The sequence below is a fragment of the Rutilus rutilus genome (genome assembly GCF_951802725.1).
Source record: "Rutilus rutilus genome assembly, chromosome: 1".
NCBI lineage: Eukaryota > Metazoa > Chordata > Actinopteri > Cypriniformes > Leuciscidae > Rutilus > Rutilus rutilus.
In genome coordinates this window covers 47,600,715-47,616,461 of record NC_140209.1, presented here as the reverse complement: position 1 = coordinate 47,616,461, position 15,747 = coordinate 47,600,715, and the positions used below count along the sequence as shown (strand labels likewise).

Below are 15,747 nucleotides of genomic sequence, written 5' to 3'. Positions count from 1 at the left end.
GCCTCATCTTGTGTACATGTGCAAAAGGATGGCATTATGTCCACAAATGTGGGTGGACACATGGGCCAGATTCATTCATTTCTTGATTCAATCTGAATGAGATGAATATGTCCTATAGAGCTCTAGGACTATTACAACCTGACATTTTTTCCCCTTTCTGAACAGGACTGGTACAGAAACCCTGTGTCAATATGCCACAACAAATCACATTTAAGTCTTTAGAGAAGCAAACTAGCATAGAAGAATTTATCTTTTCTGACCTTTTCTGAAATACATTCACAGTATTTGCTGAGCTGATGCAGGGACACTATGACAATAGCTCTAAGACTCAGATATCGTCAAAACAAGTGCAAAGACAGAAACACAAAACCAAAAGTTTGTTGTTGCTATGACTCACCGATTTCTGTTTCTGTTTGGCAGGCCCACCTATCATTTCACACATACACACACAGCAAGAGAGAGAGGGCAAGCAAGCACACAAACAGAAGCTTGTTAGTGACAAATTGTTAATACATTTAGGATGCTTGGAGTAAATTAATAAAAAAATGTAAGATGTGGCCAAATGAAGAAAAGAGGGAACTTCTACAGAATTAGATAATCATTCAGGTTGACCTGAAGTAAAATTCTCCCAGCATACACACAGTCTCACAAGTCTTAACTCAAATTACTGGATTTGTGAGTCTTCTATCTAGATTCACCCAGAAATGCACATTCTGTCATCATTTACTCACCCACATGTTGTTTCAAACCTGCATGACTTACTTTCTTCAGTGGGACACAAAGGGATGTGAAGAAATGATAAACAGCACCAATAAAGTAACATAAACGTATGACTGCACAATATATTAAAGGATAGTTCACCCAAAAATGGAATTTCTGTCATCATTTACTCACCCTCAAGTTTTTCCAAACCTATAGGAGTTTTTTTCCTCTGTTGAACAAAAAAGAAGATATTTGTAAAGAATGTTGGTAATCAATCAGTTGACGGTAGCCATTGACTTCCATAGTAGGAAAAAAAATACTCAGTGGCTACCGTCAACTGTCTGGTTACCAACATTCTTCAAAATATCTTATTTTGTGTTCAACAGAAGAAACTCAAACAGGTTTGGAACAAATGATGACAGAATTTTTGGGTGAACTATCCTTTTAAGTCTTCTGAAACCAAATGATAACTTTGTATGTGGAAAGACTAAAAAATACATTGTTATTTTTATATATGATAAAAGTCTTATCTGGTGCAGTTCTCAGAACTTCATGTCAGTGTACATTCAAATAGGTCAGGATGTGTTGGGCCTGGTTTTACATCTATGATGCCAAACATGATTGGATTTCATATTTTGTTACTGATCACAGCACAACAAATGTGAATGCACATATTCAAATCACATCTAAAATCGAGGGTACGTTTTTCAGTGACAACTTACATCTTTCTCTGTGCTCTTTACACAACACTATTATATGGCTTCAAAAGACTTGGAATATTGTACATGAATCATATGGACAACAACAGCTATAGTGCTTTTGTTCTTGTTATTTTTGGAGCAGTCTGAACATTCTTCCTAATATTTTGTTTTGCACACACATATACATATATAACCTGGTTCATACAGGGTGAGTACATGATGAAAGAATTTTCATATTTGGCAAAACTATACTTTTAATAATGCATTCACTCTGTCCCTTTAATGTGAATTTTAACACAAACAAACACACGAACAGCAAAGATTTCTCACATATTTCAGAGACACAGAAGGTGCTCGGTTAGGAACGAGTCTGATTATTAGTCACATGTGATGGAGGCTGTCTATTGATGCATTCTGGGGTTATCACCAGGGGTTACCTTCTTAAAGAAAGGGAGGCGGGGTAGGTTGCCTTGAGGGGAGGTGACACTTCCGCCCACACCCTTATGGTCACGGGTGTCGGCAGGCTCCACCTCCTCAACATCCGAATCCAAAGCATCGTCATAAAGCCCCGAGGACAAGTCAGCTAGGGGACCGATTGGGAGGTGGGCGGGTTTTAATGAAGGGATAGAACAAGAGAGGGGAGGAGAAAGAGAAATAGAGAAGGAAACGAGAGTGAAAGAAGAGGGAAACAAGGGTAACGGACAGAAAATGAGAGATGAGGAAGAGAGGAAGAACAGCAGCATGATGTACAGACTTTGCTAAGTCAGAAAGGCGATGAAAAGAATACAGAAGGTGTTTTAAAGTAAAAAAAAAAAAACACAACAAAAAAGAAACAACCTTTTAAAGAAGTACAAACAGTGGCGTGTGTTGTGAAGTCCTTTCTCTGAGTTTAAAAATTCATGTTCCAGTTTCATTTGATGTTTACAGTTAATGGGTTAAAGGATTATGGGAACATAATTTACCGAACTAACAACAAACAAATAATATTGTATTACATTTGATGTTTAAATCAACATACTGTTTATTAAACTAAGTCACATGACGGTCTCATCAAGGTTTTTATTTTATTTTATTGTTTTACATTGATTCCAAAACAATAACAACAATAATTAACTATAATAAATGCTATAGTAAAAACCTGTAAAATTAGTTTAAAGTAAAAACTTTTAAAGGTTTATGGACAGGCCATTTACGATGAACTCAGACTCATCATATGTTTTTTTGTTTAACCACCTGTATTATTATGGTTCAAGTAGATTGGTATATTAACATAACATTATTTTTGTTTTGTTTTTGTACTGTTTATTATTTTTCATTCAATTATGTCGAGGATGCATTGCTTCACCTGCCTCCTCTGAGAAAATGCCCGATTACAAATTAATCAAACTCCCAGAGCTGACACAGCCATGACAGATCACATAAACTACAGGTAGTTCAAAGATTTCGAACTACATTTACAGGTGATGATGACAATAAAGAGAAAAGGAAGAAAGAAAAACAACAGACTAGAAGAATGAGTGATAAGAGGGAAGAGAAGAGGGCAGAAGGGATCCTAACCGGACGTTCTATCTAACTGTCATTGTATTCAATGTGAACCCAGTGTGAATGTAATGAGTCGATGTTCTGTGTGTGTGTTTAGAAGGACAGGGATGTCATATCTCCATCACAACAGAACCAAAAAACTCACAGCATTGCTGTCTGATCATACCTGTTCCAGGTGGAGTGGGCCTCCGGGCACCTGTGGCAACATCCAGACTAGAGCTTCCACCGGACTTACTGGTAAATAGATAGAGAGATCAACGGAAAGTAGTTAAAACATACGGTACCTGTCAAACGTTTGGAAACATAACATTTTTTGAATGTTTTTGAAAGAAGTCTCTTATGCTCACCAAGGCAGCATTTATTTAATCAAATATACAGTAAAAACAGTAATATTGTGAAATATTATAGAACTGTTTTCTATTTTTATATATATATTTAAAGTGTAATTTATTCCTGTGATGGTAAAGCTGTATTTTCAGGATCATTACTCCAGTCTTCAGTGTCACATGATCCTTCAGAAATCATTCTAATATGATAATTTTCTGCTCAAGTAACATTTCCTATTATTATTATTATTATTATCAATTGTTATCAACTGTTGATTCATGATTCGGTCATCAATAGAAAGTTGAAAAACAGCATTTATTTGAAATAGAAATCGTTTGTAACATGTCTTTACTGTCACTTTTAATCAATTTAATGCATCCTTGCTGAATAAAAGTATTAATTTTCTTAAAAAAAACACACGTTCGAACGGTAGTGTAGCTAGTAATGCAATAAGCCTGTTTCAAACAGCCCATATAAGCAGTATAACTACAGCAGCACAGGCAGCAGATACAAGGCTCACTGTGATTGGCTGTTACCTGGAGCTAAGGCGGTTTTGTCTCATTCTCTGTTCTTGTAATTGACGGGTGCTCTCAAGCTTCACTGGACTGGGGATAAACCCCACCTCACATCCTTCCTTCACCAAACGTCCGATCCACCAGTCATTATTATACTTCTGTTAACAGAAAAACACACAAACGTACACAAGTGAACACGCAGCCTCTGAATTGTGTGTACGTTACAGATACAGTTCTGTCCATATCACTCTCAGAAGAAAAGGTTCTATAAAAACCTCAAACGGTTCTGTAAGGCGCTTCGTATATAGAACATTTGAGGGGTTCCCATCACGGAATGATTTTATGGATTTAGTTGTAATTATTATACTTTTTTTTGCTTTTTTTAAAAATTATATTACATGAATTAAACAGCTCATAAACATACTTTATCAGTAGGAACAATTTAAATAACCTGTTAAACATTAAAGTATTATGCAATCATTCAAGACATTTCTCCTTAAATAGAACCTTTTGGGCATTTTCTTTCAAATGTATTCAAGAACCCTAGAGTTCTATATTAAACCCTACTGAACCTTTTCTTTCCAACAGTGTATGATTACATATACCTATAAATATATTGAAGATCTACGATTGAATAATAAATCAGTTTAAAGGTGTTGTAAGCAATTTCAGATATTTTGATATTTCCGAAATTTGATGTCTATGATGTCTGTCATTTTACTAGTGGAAGTTAAATTGCTTACAACACCTTTAAAGGGAAATGTGTTTGTCTGACCTCTTTGATGTGCAGGAAGTCTTTGGGTTCGAAAGAGATGGCCATACCCTGAACCGGCACATCATCATTAGGGCCTGGGTTATAGCCGACATTAGTCCTCACCGCAAACGCTACAGGCTTGGTCTTCAGAGAGAAAGTGAATGAGAGAGAGATTAATGGAGGTGAAATAGATTATTAAAACACAGAGTCAAACAATCCAGAGTGGAAGGAAGGACACAAGTCATGTGACTGGATTTACAGCTGACATATGGAAGTGATCATATATACAGTGAAGAGGATGGAATAATACTGCAGAACAGTATAGGGCTTCCAAACTCATATCCTGGTGGAACAGCAAGCAACATGTTTTGTGTAGCAAGCCTCAATTAACACTCCGATTAAAAAAATGTAAACAATTATAAACAACCCATGTGTGTCTCCGTGACTGGGGTGGAAACATATTGGTGTGGGACCACAAAACAGTCATTTTTAATGAGTTTATGTTCCATTTTTTTCAACCCAAAAAAGCTTAAGTCTTATCAGTAACTGCTTTTAAAGAAAGTGTGTATTTAAAAAATAATTTTAACAATAAAATCTGTGCTCTATCCAAATAATTATGCCTGCATTGATATTCCTCAAAAGGTCTGATTCTGAACCCCTAAATATTTAAATTTTGTAATGAATTCAGCCCAAACCACTTAATGCAAAAACTTTTTTTGTATATTTTTCAACCTTACATAAAAAAAAAAAATTAAAGTCACCATGAAATCATCTACATTTCAACTTGAGATCATAGCAATAGCAAACCATAACCATCCAACCAATTACCGATGGACAAAATTCTCTCAAAAGTCTTGCCCTACATTTTTGTTGGAAAATTTGATGGATGAACTCACGACTCAATTGGACTGTGGAATTGTTGTGTCAAAAGTGATGAGACTTTTCAGTTTTATGGACGTCGGGATCTTTGATATTACTTTGGGGCACTGTCTCTATGGTTACTGGTAAGAGAATACGAATGCGGTCTTGATTGCACGTTCATACAGACAGTATTCGAGACACCTGTAAGTTGCTGAGTGAACAGGACATTTCGAGACTCACATCAGCAAGTAAATGCGGTTGTCATTCCCAAAAACTGACAGTGTGAACGTAGCCTAAAAAAGACTATAGCGACTCCTACTTTCATGCAGAATTAATGATAACGATATATCACGATTTCTTTAGAAATCTTGACTAATAAAATAAAATAAATAAATAATGCTATCAGTCAAATGAAGCTTTACTTGGTTCATATTAAGTTTTTTTTTACTTTTCTTTTTTTTTTAAAATCACACCATTGCATACAAAAGGAACAATTACACTTAATAGCAGCCAGTTCTAAACAACTTCCTTCAGTGAAATGATGTGGCTTCATTTCACAGAATGAGGCAAAAATTATATTACTTTAATATTATATTACTTGCATTTTAAATATACATTATCCTAATAAAAAAAACAAAAACAAGATGGCTTGAAGAACACAGATAAACCATTATACTGTCGCAATGGTGTGTTCATTCTCTTCATGTTTAATTAGTCAAAATGTCTCTATCTGCATTTTATTCAGCTACAGTGTGCAATATCTGGATGTCTTTGTCCATATCAGAGATTTCCTGGAATGTCATAAGTTTTATTAGTCCTACCAGCCTCACTTGCTGACTTTCTGTGCGAGGGCGCCCTACGGCGTTGAGTATGAATGAAATAGACATTACATGTGAGAGTTTAGTGCTTCATAATGCTCACATCACCCTATTTTGGGTCTCTAAAGATGTTTGAAGTAAACACATGATAATCTTGATAATCGAACAGTTTTGCACTAAAAGCCCAGAGGGATGTAAATATAAAAAACACAAGATGTCAGCAGTTAACATGTTAGGTTAATGTAACATATCCCGTTTCAGGACTAGCAAAACTATTGCAACTTACTCCTTGTATAGTGGCCAAATCTGCAAGATAACACAGGCGGAGGTGGGTTAACAGGTTCTTTTTTTTGCCATTTGCGCTCACAGTTGATCGGCAAGTCCTGCAGACTGGGGTGATTAACGAGTAATTTTCAAGGTATCCAAAAAACGTCCACACTAGCGAGCTAACTTTCTTGGAGTGCGGGGTAGAGTGTCTCTTCATTTCTGATGACATGATTTTATGCAGCAGTACCAGCTGCACGCTGTGTCTGCTTGTGTTTTATAACAGATGCCAACCAGCGCTAAGGTGCAATATCGACACCTACTGTACGTTGGGATGTCAACCAGATACTGGCGCCGGATTGTTTACATGTCATATTATCATACATGTAAATTTAAATATTACGGTTATTGTCAATACCATTATATAACAACACCCCTAATTTGCATATTGAATTGTGATGCAGCATGAACGCAGCTTAAACAAAAACTTAACTTTAACATATACTTTAACACTTTTTTGGTGCCTTGTGCAGCAAGACCTGCGAGCACTAATATCTAAGTCAGGAAATTCTAATCTAGTTAATGATACAGGTGTTTATGAGGTGTTGAGCCTCTCAAAAAAATGTTTTGTTTAATTTCATCACTCAGGGCAGAGTCAGAATAATAGCCCCATGATAAATGAAGAGAGAAACTGGAACAATAAAAAATAACTTAAGACACCTTAGCCTTCTCTAGGGTGGCAAGAGCTTGTCTATCGGCTTCTTTCCTGAGAGCCTCAGGGTCCTCCTCCAGAGACACGTCAGAGTCTGAAGGACGACTGGTGTAGGAGTCTGCTGAGCCCTGCCAGAGAACAGAGAGAGGCAGTGAGAGGGAGGGTGAATCCGTGTTAACAGCCTTTGGCACAGTGTTTGAAAAAGCTCTTTTTTAATTAATATTCCTTATCTAAAATCAAACACAGTCACAATTTTACATCTCTTCTTCTACCCGGCCAAAAGAGAAGCAGCATAAATGATCACATGCAACAATGATTTGATATGCAAACTATTTGTGAATGAAAAACAGGTTGAAGGAAAGGGCAGGAACAGTGTGGGAGGAAGTGAAAGAGAGCAGAAGGTACAGTACAAGCATGAGAAAAGAGTTTCTAAGAATATGAGAGAAGGAAAACAGAAAGAATACTTTAATACTTAAAGCAGCTGAATCGAAGGAGATGAGCTTCCTATGATTCTTACAGTTTGTGTATGTGAAATGATGTAAACAAATATTTAAGACACTGGTGTTTTCTTATACATGTACTCATATATCCATTTTTTTTAATCAAATTAACTGATTTCATTTGTTTTGTTTTGTTGTATTGATAAAATCACATTAAAGCTATCATGGAAACTTTGTCTTCATGATATTCATCATGCATTTATGGTACTTTTCAAATTCTTTCTGCTTTTCAAATGTATAGATTTGTACTGTTTTCATAAAAATCATAAAATATGAAAAATGTAATGAATCATTAAAAAAATACAATAATTTAAACAAGGAGTAATATGTTCATAAACTTCAATACTCTTCTTATGTAAAATTATTAATAACTTTTACACATATTCCATCATGCCGAACAATTTAGCAATCAATATTTTTTAACAAAAATCTCAGTGAAGAGCTATGTTTTCACTACAAAATGCTATAAAACACAATGAATGTATAATTTGAAATTATGATTAAATGCATATACACTGCTGAAGGTTGTTAGTGAATACATTAAATAAACAAATTACAATGTAAAAAGCGTTACAAGAGTTTAAGTCCACAGGGCCAGTTGAAGAAACAGGCATATGCCGGTATTGATTTGTACTTGCTTTAGAGTCTGGGTAAGTTCATGAACATACTAAAATCAGACACACACACAAATCGTCGTGGCATTGACTTTCACAGTACAGTACAGTGTCGGAACCTTTATATAAGCCTCCCACTCCTCTCATCTCTTTTTTCCCACTTTTCTCTCTTTTTTCTGTCTATGTTTCAGGTGTCGAGCGGACTCTTATTCGTGGGAGGAGTGGACGGGCGTGCGGACAGCTGCAAGAATGACTCATTGGATGGATGCGCTTGCGTGTACATGAGTGCATTAGGTTTGTCACATATTTGTGAGTATGTGTGTTTGTGCCTGTGAGTGTTTTAAATAGAAATGAGAATGTGTCAGGCTGACATATGCTATATGCAATGATGTTAAATTATTCATTGTGAAACATAGGGTCAAAGAAACCCGGCGCACACACATTAACTATCACAGGCTTCACTAGGCAGCAACAGATTACACACACGTGCACACACACACACACACACACACACACACACACACACACACACACACACACACACACACACACACACACACACACACACACACACACACACACACACACACACACACATTATTTGAATAGGTACACACATACCAGAATGAATAAAAAAAAGCCAGACACAATTTCAGTTTTGAAAAATAAAAGCTGACTTCACAGGACAAACATTTTCCAAATGATATTTTCCACTAGTAGCTCGACTATTCAAATTCAGACCTTTTTTTCATCAGACCTCAACTTCAATTGGGAAGGCTAAAAGCAACAATTAATAAAAAAAAAAGCAAATCAAAATGTCACTTAAGTCTGATATCATATCTTCTTTAAGGCTTCATTGTGACTACATAGAGAGGAAATTCATTACACAATTAAAAGGTTATAATTTTAAGATAATAATAAGAGAAAACTAATGTTCAAGTATATTTTTAAGTATACTTTATGTAGTAAGTATACTAATATCAATGTGTACTTGTAGTAAACTTGTAAGTGTACTATTTCAATACTGCTTTGGACTAAATTGGCCCACTTTTAGTATATAAAAGTATACAGTTAAGTGTACTATAAGTGTAACAGTAGTAAACTTTAAGTACACAACTAGGTTTCTCATTTGTAATGCATCTATACTACAAGTGAACTTATAAGTATACTAGTAGTTTACTATTGTATACTAGTTTACTATTTTAATACAAGTAGTACATTTTTTAGTTTATGCAAGTACACACTGAAGTGTACTCTCAGTAAACTACTAGTTTTAAGTTTGTTGAGGGCTGATTTGTAGGGAAGGACTACACGCCTGCGCACATATATTCAAACGCGCATCCCTATAGACTGAACTCGTAATATGCATGTGCACGCCATCAGCGTTTCTCACAGGTTCGCGTTTTTGAAGTTTGCGCAGAAAGAACTTTAGTTTTCTGTTAAAACGGTGCTGTGTTAGCGGCCCCTAAGTTTATAACTAATGATCGGTGCGACAGAAGTGAATCAATCAAAACTAACTTTAGCTGGACAATAACTTTACGCTAGAGCTGATATAAAGCCAAAAACAATCTCTGTTACTTTAATTTCCTATTATCAATGTAAAGCCGCTTTGGAACAATCTACATTGTTAAAAGCGCTATATAAATGAAGATGACTTGACTTGACTATACTGCAAGTATACTTGTAAGTTTTCTTTAAGTGAACATAACATTATACTTATAGTTTACTATTTATATATCATTTTTGCACTTGCAGTAGGCCTATACTACTATGTTCAAATGTAGATATTATTTTTTATACTTGAAAAATACCTTTAACTGTACTTTAATTTTGAAAACATTTTATTAGCTTTATGCATCCTTTTTTATCAACACTTGAATGTCGGTAAGTTTCATAAAGAAAGGCAACATTTTAAACAAAAAAGTTGACAAAATCACATTTTTGTCAAAGACTACGCCTTGATCAGATTCAGAACGATGATCAACACACAGGGTGCTTCTCAAAATCCCTCCTCATTTCCTCGCTCCTCCATCCTCCATCCTATGACCCGGAAACCATTCGAGCCCAGCAATCTTGAAGGACATCTCAATTCTCTAATTGCACCACGAGGAGGCGAGGATCGAGGGGTGAGGAAGCTTCCTGAGGAGTCATAAACTAGGATACACAGGTGGATCCTTTGCGGAAGTGTTTTATTGACTAAACATGACGCAAGTTTAAATTCTCCTCCCCCTTCACATCTGTCACAATAATTTTAATTTATACTTTAACTCACATATTTCAACAGGGTATCTTGCTTTTTTAATATTTATTATGAATTTCTTAAATAACCAAACTAATACAACATAAGGGCAGATCCTTTGAGCGCTGCTGATGACGCTGTAAAGTGACGCTCGAGTGATCAAGTATTCCAATGTATAAAAAAGCTTTCATTCGATTCCTCCGTCCTCTTTTCTTTCCTTATAACCTTCCCTCGCATCCTACAGGGGGTGGAGCTGAGACGCGAGGAAAGGAAATGAGGATGCACAAATAGGAAATGAGAAGCACCCACAGATGGAGTAGATCGAGTCCAACACCCCCAAAGCTTCACAGTCGTTTTCTCTTCATGGGTTACGCTTCATTTCATTTGGAAACATTAAGCAGTTTTGATTTGACACGCTGTTTAATGTTTGATGATTACGTTATTTTACATTTGAGTGAGCAATCTTCTATCACTTGTTTCAGCTTCTTCTTCTCCTGTGTTTTGATCCGGAGATTCTGTACTAGAAGATGTGCCATAGCGCCCCCTACCGTATAACAGTGAAAACATGGATAGCTGGACAATTCAGTCAATAGTGGGGAAAGAATAAAGTAGAATTAAAGAAAATTCCTATGTACACTACCAGTGGACTAGCCTACACAAAAATTCAGATACGCAGAATTAGAAACATATCGGTTTTATATCAATATTCTAATCAATATTTTCAAACAATGTAAGTTTCATAAGACTATATATGAAAAACCATGTAAAAAAATTTATATTTAATAGGCTACTCGATCAAAAGAGTTAACAGAACTACAAGCCAATACTTTGAATACTTAATTATACTTTTAAGTATATCTCGATCAAAATATTGAGTACAAGTACAGGCCAAATGTACTTGGACTTCTCTCTCAGTAAGTCAAGTACACTTAAGTGTAATTTTAAGTATATTTCTGAGAAGTACATAAAGTATATTTTTGAGAAGTATATAAAATGTAGACTGAAAGTATGCTTTTTTTATTTTAAAAGAAGTATACTAATAGAACACTTGAATAAACATGTTTTTCATAAGGGGAGATATGGTAACTATATAGCTGAAGGAAAACGTATGCAATTTTTAGTCACTCATGTCGTTCCAAACCGTTAAAGCTTTATATCTTCTGTGGAACACTAAAGGAGATGTACACTCCTGGGCAAAAAAATGGGCCAAGCCCAAAATGGCCAAATACTAAGCTTTTGATTGACTGATTGACTAATGGTCAGGAAAGTAGACAAATTTAAGCAAATGGACTACTTAAAAAGTCATTGCTGTCACATCAGAGACAGAATGAAGTTTTTGGCAGAATATGGGAAGTTGTGTGGGGAGTGATGAATCACAATGAAACACCAGTTGCACGGTGATGCTCCAGAGCGCTGTCTTCAGAAATCTGCTGAGAAATATAATGAAAAATGCATCTCGAAGTATGGAGGAAGAGACTGTGTCATTGTGTGGGGAGCCTTTTTAGCTGCTGGTATTGGTGAGCTACTTCACTGTGAAAAGTCATTTGATGCTTTGGAGCACAGGAGAATATTGGCTTGCTTCCCACAAATAAAAAGTTTTACTTGTTATCTAAGGTGGAATGATTAGATGTTATTTTTCAACAAGACGATGCTGCCCAAATTGCAAAGACAACCAAGAAATTGCCTGAGAACAAGTCCATCAGGCTCATGTTTGGCCTGGCCTCCATATTTTATCCCTATAGTGAATCTTTGGTCTCACATTAAACTCAAATGAACTGGGAGACATTTTTGAACTACTCAAAAAAAGCCATCAACATTGAGTGGAACAACACTGACTCTTCTTGTAAAATGCTGTCTGCTAGTTGGGGAAGGCTATTCCGTGCCAAGTTACTTTATCTACAGTATTTGTGCAATTCTTGCTAATTTCCTGACCAATGATTTGTGATTAAAATGGTTAAGACCATTAAAAGACCACTAAATATTTTGCCTTTTTTTTCTTCAGAGGAGTGTACACATTCCTCACATCTTGATTTTGGGTGAACCAATCTTCATTTTAATTCCAATGTTTAACAACACAACTTAATCACAATTGAAATCATTTTCATTCATTGGCTCCTTTTTGTGCACACAAGATGCTTTGTATGATCTCTCACTGACTTTTAATTCTGGTATTTGCAATTCTGTCCTGTTTTGTGTAACTGTCAGCCATGTATGCGCTTGGCAGTTTTCAAGGTCGGTCCCAGGTCACCTCAGTAAAGGTCTACGACATCCGTTCTCTTCAAACAGCACAGAGAAATTCACAGTAATATCCCAGGCCTAAATGTTATGAAGTTGGCTCCATTGTAGTAGCAACGTATTAACAATAATATTAGCTTAGGCTCTGCCGAGCTCGTAAACAAAGTTGACATTTTCCGTCTTCCAGTGTGTACAGTTTTCTAGGCCGTGTAGAAAGCAGCCCACAAACACTGTACATCAATAACACTGTCAGACTCGCGCTAGTCATGACATCAGCGGCGACAAGACAGGAACATGGAGCGGGGAAAGAAACAAAAGACATGCCAAAAGATGACGGCTGACCGAGAGAGAAAAAAAAGCGAGAAATGGGACGAAATGAAAAGGAGTGTGTGGGAGAGGTGGAGAGGAAGGATTAGTACTAGCTCTGAAAACATTTTCTCCCACACAGACATTGTGGGATGATCAACTGTAACAACTAGGCCTCTCTGTATGAAATGAACAATAAATGACTGGAAGATTTTTCTGATGTTTTTTCTTTTATAATCGTTCCCCAGATTCTATAAGAAATATGATTTTGGTTAAAAAAGTAATGCTATTTATGTACATTAAGCTCTATCAGCAGCATTTGTGGCAAAATGCAGATTAGTACATGAAATTAATTCTCTCAGTCATGATTTTCTCTCAAAAATCATGGTAATACTTCCACTTACAATGGAAGTATTCAGGAACAAGCTAAACATATTTAAATACATTACAAACTTACAGCCACATTATACAAGCTTTATATATCTGTTATTAAACATTTTTTTTTTAAATAATAGATTTATCACGGTTTCTTTCGACTAAATGTCTAAAATCATGAGATTAATCACAATTATTCGTATCTATTTACTGCCATAGTTTTATGTTTCTCTTGAGGTTTACACATCTAACAGTACTCTAATGATACAATATTCAGAACAATATACAGTGTAAACTTAAATAGAAATATAGTTTCCAAATAATATTTCACATAGTTATAATATTTGTATTTTTCACATTAATATTGAGTCTTTCATACAAGAAAATGTATGGCTGCCTTTTACAATTTAGGAAGGGGGTCCCTTTGCGAGTGTCTCATTATATCTCGGGGTTCATATATCATAGTGTTTGAAAATGTTCAATGCGTGAAACGTGAAAGAGTCACAAATGCACGTCGCTTCTAGAACTATGCAACAAACCCATATGCTTCTGAATTAATTTATTCTTAGGAAAGCTGAATTTTTCAGGGTATTGAGTGAACATAGCATGACAAACAACGGTGTACGCAGAATTCACAAGCAGATAATATTAATGTATGAATACATTGACCCCTACAGCTACAGCAAGGATTAAGATACTTCTAACATATGTTTGCTCATATAAACATCTGATGATACCATCCTCACAATCTGCATCAATCTGATCCTAGACTCTCAGATGTCTTCAAGCCACTAAACCAATAAATCTTTATTATGCTATAATCTGACCCTCAAACCTAAAAAGACAAATTTAATGACAGATCACATTTAGATATAAATTTGACAAGCCATATACCCTGCTGTTAGACTAAACCTGTTGATGAGACAAAAGATGACTTTTTTCTTTTTTACATTTTCTCTGCATAGCCTACTAAGCATGCATACTATTTATTTTTCATATTTTCACTTTTCACTAACTACGTAAAAATGTATTACTTTCAAATCATAAATTAATTTTGAACTAAACAAATCTCCAATCAGCAGTCTTCAAATTCAAACATCCCATCAAACAACACAAATTTTACTGAGCCACATGAGATTCAGTCAGGCTTTAGTCACTGTGACCCTGATTTTTCTCAAATACAGAGCAGGTTTCCCTTCTGCATTTCACCTGCTTTTTTACATCACATCACAGCACTTTAGCATTGCAAAAGCACACAACAAGGCTCGGCTAGTGATTTGACTGAATGTTGTCTGAAAAACCACCTGCATAGAAATGTTTTCACCCTTATTTATTGTTCTGCCTCCCCAAAAATCTCCTTTAAAATTATCATTGGTGAAACATATTTAATCACACCTGATGCAGTTCGTTAATGACTCGATGAAAGTTGGTACATATGGTTTTGTTATATAATCACACTCCATGGGTGTAAAGACCTGAGACCCAGGCTAAGGGCCTTGTGACAGGGCAGCCAGCACCAGCAAGGTCTCTGAGCAGTGCTGGAGGTCTAATTTAAACCCAGCAGGCCTAAGCAGCTGCCCAGCCCAAAATGGAATCAGACAGCAACACGAGAGAGAGAGAGAGAGAGAGAGGTAGAGAGAAGGTCCAAATAAGACTTATTGCAAAGATCCATGTGTCCGAGGCAGTTTTTTTTACGTAGTCGTTAGTAAACCTAATTAACCCCCACATAAACACACGTTTCCAGGTGTTTCTTACCATTGTGGGCCTTTGAATCCGCGTGTTGGTCTCCATGGCACTCGCTCCTTGCAACGGTAACACAGAGTCACACCCAAAGATCCGAGTCCACACCGAACACGATGTGTGTGTGTAACACAAGGGTATATTAATGTGTGTGTAGCTGTGATGGGAGTGTGTTTCAAAAGTTAGGCAGAGGACTATACGTGTGTCAGAGAGTGACCAATTGCTCTGCTAACCTCAACACCCCCTCCTGACTCATTCTGACAAACACACACACACACACACACACACACACACACACAGTTGAAACCTGTACTCAGTTTCTAAGTTGAAGGGGGTAAAATGAGAGAGAGAGAGAGAGAGAGAGAGAGAGAGAGAGAGAGAGAGAGAGAGAGAGAGAGAAAGAATTGGGGGGAGGGGGGAGGGGTCAAATTGCAGGACTTGTGCTACATTTGCAGACTGAGGGGTTAAATTTAGCTGTGACAGGCAGGGGCAGCTCTCTCTCTCTCTCTCACTCATCTCTTCCGTGTTTAGCTCTGGTATGG

At 36.3% G+C, this 15,747-nt stretch overlaps 1 protein-coding gene across 3 annotated transcripts in view; it reads right to left on the bottom strand.

The window, feature by feature from the left end:
• cacnb1 (calcium channel, voltage-dependent, beta 1 subunit) overlaps positions 1-15,747 on the bottom strand; it is a 38,732-nt gene that overhangs the window by 9,375 nt on the left and 13,610 nt on the right. The window contains exons 1-6 of one of the 3 annotated variants that reach the window (XM_084407148.1): positions 15,221-15,499; positions 7,205-7,324; positions 4,563-4,685; positions 3,809-3,945; positions 3,112-3,179; positions 1,841-1,986 (exon numbers count right to left, since the gene is read on the bottom strand). In XM_084407148.1, the coding sequence (XP_084263274.1) occupies positions 1,841-1,986; positions 3,112-3,179; positions 3,809-3,945; positions 4,563-4,685; positions 7,205-7,324; positions 15,221-15,256 (630 nt within the window). In that variant the 5' untranslated portion in view covers positions 15,257-15,499. Of the gene's footprint in view, positions 1-397; positions 427-1,840; positions 1,987-3,111; positions 3,180-3,808; positions 3,946-4,562; positions 4,686-7,204; positions 7,325-15,220; positions 15,500-15,747 lie in introns of those variants that run through there. The other 2 variants (XM_084407146.1, XM_084407147.1) reach the window with 2 other exon arrangements.